Here is a 7,650-nt window from a genome sequence, read left to right as displayed (position 1 = left end):
ACTTACGGATCTTGCCAAGATAAGTATAACAACATACAAAAAAAGGATTACAAAATCCTATAACAAGAACACCAAAATAAAAAGATTCTAGGTAAGAGCTCTTGTCCTTATAAATGATTTTCAAAATACCGCATAACTTAGTGCATGTAAACTTGCCCCAAAATAGGAAGGTTGTTACCTGCTAAATTTGAAGCTGATAAAGGGCATATTAGCTATCAACCTTAGATGGCCAGGTACTCCCAATATCTTGGAACACCATACATCTTAAAAGCTTACTTTGCATAGGCCCAAGATCTTTGCCCAAGATACTCATGTATGTTTCATTTTCCAATTTCGATTACCTTTATATATCTTCATCCTAAATATTAACTTAGAATCAGAGGGGTGTTAGCCATGCTAACACCCACCCTTCATCCACTATCTTTTTTTTTTTTGTAGAAATTAAAGATCTTGACCAAGATGTTAGAGATTGATCATCCCTCCTAAGATCTATGGTACCAAGATACCTTCTAAGGTTTAAAGACTAACATCTTTCTATGAGATTACGTTTAAACACCTCACTTGGACGTACAATTTTTTTGTAGTAAAAGGATAATGGGATCATCTTACGTTTTAGTAAATGGAAACCCTTTTATTACTTGCTATATGTCAAATCTTAAGCTAAAATAAATTGAGTGATATGGATGTGTCATACACCTGGAAATTACATCCACTTATGTTTACTACTATCATTCCTAGAGCACAAATTAAGGACAAAGGAAAGAATATTATAAATGATCAAAGTTATCCAAGTGCATACATTGACTAATATCTAAGGGAGATTACATGGCTATGAAATTTCAAAAAGAGAAAGATGCACAAGATATGAGGTTGTTCCACGAAGAATAAATGAGAGAGTGAGCAATGAGAATTAAAGAAGAAAGAAGGGTGGGGGAAGTTCACAAGCTAAACAAAGCTCCTACTAATCCTTAGCATTCAAAATCCAAGATCTTATTAAGTAAGGACATAGTATTGAGGATCAACTTTACCATTCTAAAATCCAAAGACCTTTAGCTTCACGTTTCACAATATTTACATGCCAAATTCTTCCTGATTGTCCATTAGATTACCCCATATATGCATTTATTTGATCAAGCCAAGGCTAAGCGTTGATATATTAAGATGTTTTACAAGACTCGTACGAAACCCATCGAGGAAGTTTTTGTTTCTTCATCGGATCAAACGTTGTACCAAGTTTCCTATATAAATTCCTAGACATTCTACATATTTGAGATAACCTGAAAGCATTGACAAATAATATGCTATCTTTGAAGCTAATTATTTGTTGGTGAATCCTAAGGATCTCCTAACACATGGACTTCACTTCCAAAACAAAGCCTTGAATGACCACCAAGCAATATTTCCTTGCATCCAACTTATAAATTTCATCAAAATTTGCAACCGAGTTCAAATATAAGGACATTAAGCTTTACAAAATCTTATGGGATACTCCTCCCAAGCATCCAAATACAAAATTAGAATACATTGAAACATGTCAGCGAGGACCAACTAATACCTTAAAATTATATTTATCTATATGTCAATCAAAAATAGTCCTAAGGTATTTTTAAGGGTCAATGAAAAACACATGCAATTGGACAAGTATTTGAAGAAAATGATTTATATTTCTCTCTACTCAAAGAAAAGGAATGTGAAGTTGAAGACTTGAATAGTAGGTGAATAGTTATGGTGGATTGCGCTTAAAAGATGAATCGATATAGCTACCAACTTTGTCAACAACTAATATGAGAATTTGCAACTACGATTACATAGGAAGAAATTGTTGTAGCAAGAAAGTGACCTTCACTCATCCAAAGTCATTGTCTCTATTGAACTGGCAATCTAAAGGATTCCCCTTTATGTCCGAAGACTTGAAGAGCTTCAAATTTATTAGTTGACTTTGTTTATTTTGTGTTTTATATGTAATAGTATAATGTAAGATGTATTTTGTCAAAGTACTAATCTAAAACCTCTACTGGATTCAGCTTATACAAACACATGATGCTTTATTTTCCCATTTATTATGTACAAGTTCCTTTACAAATATGAGCTCTATGATACACAAGAGTAGTCTCGTAACGAAAAGGATGACTATTCTTTTCGTTTAAACATTTTATACATATAGTTCTTCATATGTCTTTTCCTTTCATACCAACTTTACTTCCTTTGTTTAATTTCATTTATTATGCAACTAGCATACAATATTTTGACTTAAATGAGGGCAATAAATAAAGTGAAGACGTGAAAACACTACTTTTATGTTATTATTATGTCCTTAATCTTATACATATTGATTTATGTCATTATTCGGTAATGAGTATATGAATAATTATACGTTAATATTCACATTATAATTTATGACAAATGAATAAATGAATAATTGTACGTTTAATATTCACATTAGAATTACAACAATATCACACATATACAAAATTCATACCAGAATAATAACATAAAAGTAGTGTCTTCACGTTTTCACAAAATTATTATGTGCCCTCGAAGATTTTGGTTCGTAGATGGTTGTCTATGTTGCATCTACCTAAAAGTCGTCACTAGCTGAAACGAGCGTATCGAAATTGACTATGGGTGTGTTTGGCTAACTAGTTGGTAGCTGGAAGCTGCAACTTCTATTTATATAGAAGTGTTGGTCGAAAATAGCTGCTAACTTTTATATGCATAAAATTAATTAAAAACTAAAAGTTAAAAGCTCTGAAAGATAGAAAAAACTCTTAAAAGTTCTTTAAAATAACTTTTAGATTCAAAAAGTTTTGATTAAAATAAAAACTCAATGATTCTACTATCAAAAAAATTATTTATTTATTTATTTATTTTAAACATCCTAAGAACTCGTTCCAAACACCCTCCCATTCATCTATAGTTTAAGAAAAAGAGAAATCAAATATAAGCCCCCTTCTTTTCCATTTATTTATCTTGGCCTTCCGGTGGGGGCGAATATGAAACTTGCCAAAAATTGGAATCCAGTAGTGGATAAATTTAAGAAGAGGTTATTGAATTGGAAGGTGAAAGCATTGTCTTTTGGTGGTCATCTCACTCTTGTGAATTCAGTCTTAAATAGTTTGCCTCTCTATTATTTTTTGATATTTAGAGCTCCAAGGAAGATCATTCTTATGCTTGATGGTATTAGAAGGAGGTTTCTTTGGGGCGGTGATGGTGAAAAGAGGAAAATAAATTAGTTTTCTTGGGGTTTGGTCACTAAACCTAAGAAAGAGTGTGGTCTTGGTGTGGGTTCTCTCGAGTCGGCTAATTTGGCTCTTCTTGCTAAATGGTGATGGAGATTAAAAAATGGAGGTAATTCCTTTGGTCTTCATGCATTAAGTCAATCCATAAATTAAAACTCATTGATGATAGACCTATTGCCAAGAATACCATAAAAGGTGTGTGGCTAAGTATATCTTAAATTGATGTTGACTTGCATGGTAAGGGTTTGTCCCTTTCTGAGTTTTTTAAGAGGGTTGTTGGAGATGGTACTGAGACTTATTTTTGGAAAGATGTTTGGTGTGGAGATATTCCTTTGAAAGACTTATTTCTGAATTTGTATGCTTTAGAGACAAACAAAGATTGTCTTGTTTTAGATAAACACAACAATGAGAATGATGTTGGTTCAAAGTGGACTTGTTGTTGGTCCACGCATCTTAGGAGAGGCAGGGAGGCTGCTCAATTTTCGGATTTAATTGTTTTGCTTGACAACTTTCAGTTTGCTGGTGGAACGGACAACTGGCGTTGAAATGGTGATGGTGCTAGTGATTTTCCTGTTAAAGCGCTTCGTGCCTTGATTGATAAACATGATAGTGTTGGGGATAATTCTTTCAAGTGGTTGAATTGGATCCCTTTAAAGATTAGTTGTTTCGTTTGGAGATTATTTAGAAACAATTTTCCCTCTCTTTCAAAACCTTTTGAACTGTGGTATTAATGTTCATCCCTCCTTATGCCCTTTCTGTTAGATTAGCTTCAAGACTCTTGATCATGTTTTCTTCAACTGTGATGCGGTGAAGGTTTTATGGAGTTGGCTTGTGGGGTGGGCTGCGATTATCAAGAATCCTCCTTATTCGTGCAAGGATCTTCTGGAGATGTTGAATTCTAAGGCTACTGACAAAGAAAAATCAAAAGCTTAAGTTGACGATTACGTATTCCACCTTATGGGTCATTTAGAAGGCGTGTAATGATATTGTTACAGGAACGTTCGACGAACTTCGATGCTTTTGGCGGATGATATTTGCATTAGCACATTTAATTAGATTAAATTTAGATCAAAGTTAGGTTATCTTGATTGATCGATTTGATGTACTTCTCCTATTACAAATGTTCTGTTATACTCGGGTTGACTCTTTGTATTTTGCTTAAGCTTCTTGCTTAAGTCTTTTTGCTTTGTGCTAATGTTATTGCTCGCCGTTCAAAAACAAAATGTTTTCTACTTTTTTGTTTCTATATATTTTTCTATTTATTAGATTAAAACAAATGTTAAAATCAATAGAAGGATTAAATAAAGGAATTAGGATGTTTATATGTCATTATTCTATATAATTAAGAATACGAGTAAAACTTGATAATTTGATTATGTACGACCAACCGACTTAGACCGATTTAAAATTAAAATGAGGATAGTTTAGAGGAAAAATGACTCTTGAGAGTAATTAACTGCTGTGTTTGTTTTCATTTTGTCACTTTCTTTTTTTGTACTCAATATACCATCTTGTTGTTTGTGTTCACTATAACCCTTTTGATCGACTTTTGACCTGTGATAACCGGTCAAAGGGTTATGGTGAACACAAACAGCAAGTTCGATGGTATATTGAGTATAAAAAAAGTAAAGGGACCAAATGAGAACAAATTCAACAGTTGGTTACCCTCCTGAGTCATTTTCCCCGAAAATTTAAATAAAATTAAAGTTGCAAAATTATTAAAAACTGCAACCTTCTTTGGCCACAACGTATATGAAGAGCGTTTCGGAGGGGTAACTTTGTTAAAACATGGTCTATGCTATGCTTATTGTGGTTAGCTGTCAACACCTTTCTACAAAAGGATATGACTGTGTATGAGAGATATATTTATCAGCATAAACGTTTACCTCAAGGTATATTATGGTGATGTGTCTGCAAAAGCTGCATGATATTGTATATATTGATGTTGTATCTTATCCCATGAATTCGATGTTAAAGCTAAGTAACCTCAAAAATCACAATACTTGTGATTCCACTTGTTTGTAGACTTGTCTAGAATCCACGATACGTTGAATTATTTTATTGGAAATGTAAATGTAGTCATGAAATGCACCTGCTTAGTCAATATTCACCTAATAAATATTCAAGTGCATTACAAAGTTGTATATGTATGAATAATGTTCTTTCTTGTGTTATGTTTTTAAGAGAAGCAATAATGAATCCTATAAAGTCATTAATATCAGCAGAAGATGATGTGAGATTTACTATAAATGAGTAAAGGGAAAATGAATTAGGAGGGTAACCAACTATTGCATTTGTTTCTATTTGGTCTCTTTCCTTTTTTGTACTTAATATACCATCGAACTTGTTGTTTGTGTTCACCATAACCCTTTGACCGGTTATCACATGTCAAAAGCTGGTGAAAAAGGTAATGATAAACACAAACAACAAGTTCAATGGTATATTGAGTACAAAAAAAAGGAAAATAACAAAATAAGAACAAACGCAACAGTTAGTTACCCTTAAAAGTCATTTTCTCTTGTTTGGATGGTTCCAAATTTGAGTTTCTTATTTCCCCTTTACGTATCCTTTTAGTTTCTGGCACTATGTGGAGTCTCAAACGATTTACTAATCTCATCAATACTTACTCATTTCCATAAGTGTAAACTTTTATCTTGAAAAATCAAATTATAATAAAAAATTGAAGACGACTATAAAAGTCTATGACACAACTTACAATAAGAAAATGATCCCATGGATATGACCCATATTTGTCTTTACTCATGTGAACACAGCATTCTATTTACCTACCAGCAAGACTTTTAAATTATCCACACCACGTATTTATAGACATTGTACTATATAAAACACATGCTCAATGCATTTATAGCTCTCCTCCATAAATACGCACAGTTTCAGAATCTTCTTCTTCTTCATCCTACAGCAAATAAACACTTGAGAGTGAAGAACAAGAAGAAGAAATGCTCAGAGGTGGTGCATCGATTGCTATAGCTTCCATGTGGGCTTCCATGGCGACTTGGTCCACATCCACTGTTCTTTTCTTTGTTCTTAACCTCATGATAGCCACCATCTTCATAGCTTCAAACTTCAAGTCTCACAATCACCATCCCCATAATTTACAAAGTCAACTCGCTCGATCTCCCTCGTTTCTTGAGCGAGTCAAGTCTGTGAATTTATCATCTTTCTACAACACCGCAGAATCACATGATGACGATCATAGGGTTCAATATGATTCCACTGGGTACAGCTCACCGAGTCAACTCTACCGAGCTCCGTCTCTCTTGCAACGAGTCAAGTCCATGGATTTCTCTTTCAATTCTTTCTACACGGCTCCCGTAGATCAGTTGCACGAAGAACACCAACATGAATCGGAACAAACAAATGATGACTCAACTAGACATCTCGCCCGGGTTCCATCGATTTTGGAGCGAGTCATGTCGATCAAGTTCTCCGCGGAATCAGAACAACCCAGTAACTCAATAGGTGAACCATCTCGAGCTCATTCGTTGTTGGACCGAGTCAAGTCGTTCAAACTCCCTTCCCTTTTAAACTCCGATCATCATTCCGGTGACACCTTCTCTAACCACGATCAACGTTCTGACATCGACCTGGGCCCACATCAAGATCCATTTCATGATCATAACGTCACAAGCAACTTGTCAAATGATTCAGGTGTAACACCGGCGAAGAAACCATCGACAAATCTAACAAAATCGCATAGCGAGAGGAGGGTGGCGGAATCAGACGATGACAAAGAGGAAGTCGAGCGAAGGCGGCCGGAGACGATGAAAGCATCGGTTGAGGTGCATGACGAAAGCGTGGATGCAAGAGCTGATGATTTTATCAGAAGGTTTAAGCAACAACTAAAACTGCAAAGGATTGATTCATTTAAAAAATTTAGAGAAATGTTGAACGGAGGAACTTCTTCCGGCTGAAATAAATAGTTCCTTTCCAAAATGCCTTTTTTTGGAGCTATCCGTCTTGTTTAGGGGTAATTTGGTCATTTCATTACTTTGTTGGCAATCAAATCGCCGGTGGAGCCGCGGTCTGTGGTGGAGAACAGTGGTTGGAGTCTGGACATGGCCACATTGCCCTTTATGGTTTGGTTGTCTTATCATGTTTGTACGTAGCTGTTTCCATGGATATTTTAAGCATCTTTAAGCTTATTTCTATTTCTATTTTTTTTGCTATTTAATAATGTGACGTGCTCATCAATAATAGGACAATAATCACGAATGGGACAATAACTTTTTATTTATCTTAAAGTGAATTTCAACATTATATGATGTCCATATGTTTATCTGGCCTCGATATGTTGTAGTTATAAAACAATCACCTAAACATAAATAACAAGTTGGATACCTAGTTCGACGTCACATAATATGTTTAATATTATTTTACTCTATTGAAA

The 7,650-nt window shown here is 34.5% G+C and overlaps 1 protein-coding gene across 1 annotated transcript; it reads left to right on the top strand.

Annotated features, from left to right (window-relative positions):
* Positions 1-6,065: 6,065 nt before the first annotated feature.
* LOC145063053 (cotton fiber protein) lies at positions 6,066-7,417 on the top strand. Its single transcript, XM_079010649.1, has one exon. The coding sequence runs from the start codon at positions 6,200-6,202 to the stop codon at positions 7,172-7,174; it is 975 nt and encodes a 324-aa protein (XP_078866775.1). The 5' UTR covers positions 6,066-6,199; the 3' UTR covers positions 7,175-7,417.
* Positions 7,418-7,650: the final 233 nt, after the last annotated feature.

The sequence above is a fragment of the Lactuca serriola genome, chromosome 7 (assembly GCF_051521515.1).
Source record: "Lactuca serriola cultivar US96UC23 chromosome 7, Lser_US96UC23_V15, whole genome shotgun sequence".
In the NCBI taxonomy this organism is placed as follows: Eukaryota; Viridiplantae; Streptophyta; class Magnoliopsida; order Asterales; family Asteraceae; genus Lactuca; species Lactuca serriola.
Note: the sequence above shows the minus strand (reverse complement) of the source record. Positions and strands in the feature narration are given on the sequence as shown.

What these genes read in the sequence shown, in the direction of transcription:
- LOC145063053 (XM_079010649.1), top strand. Translation starts at nt 6,200, where the DNA reads ATGCTCAGAGGTGGTGCATCGATTGCTATAGCTTCCATGTGGGCTTCC.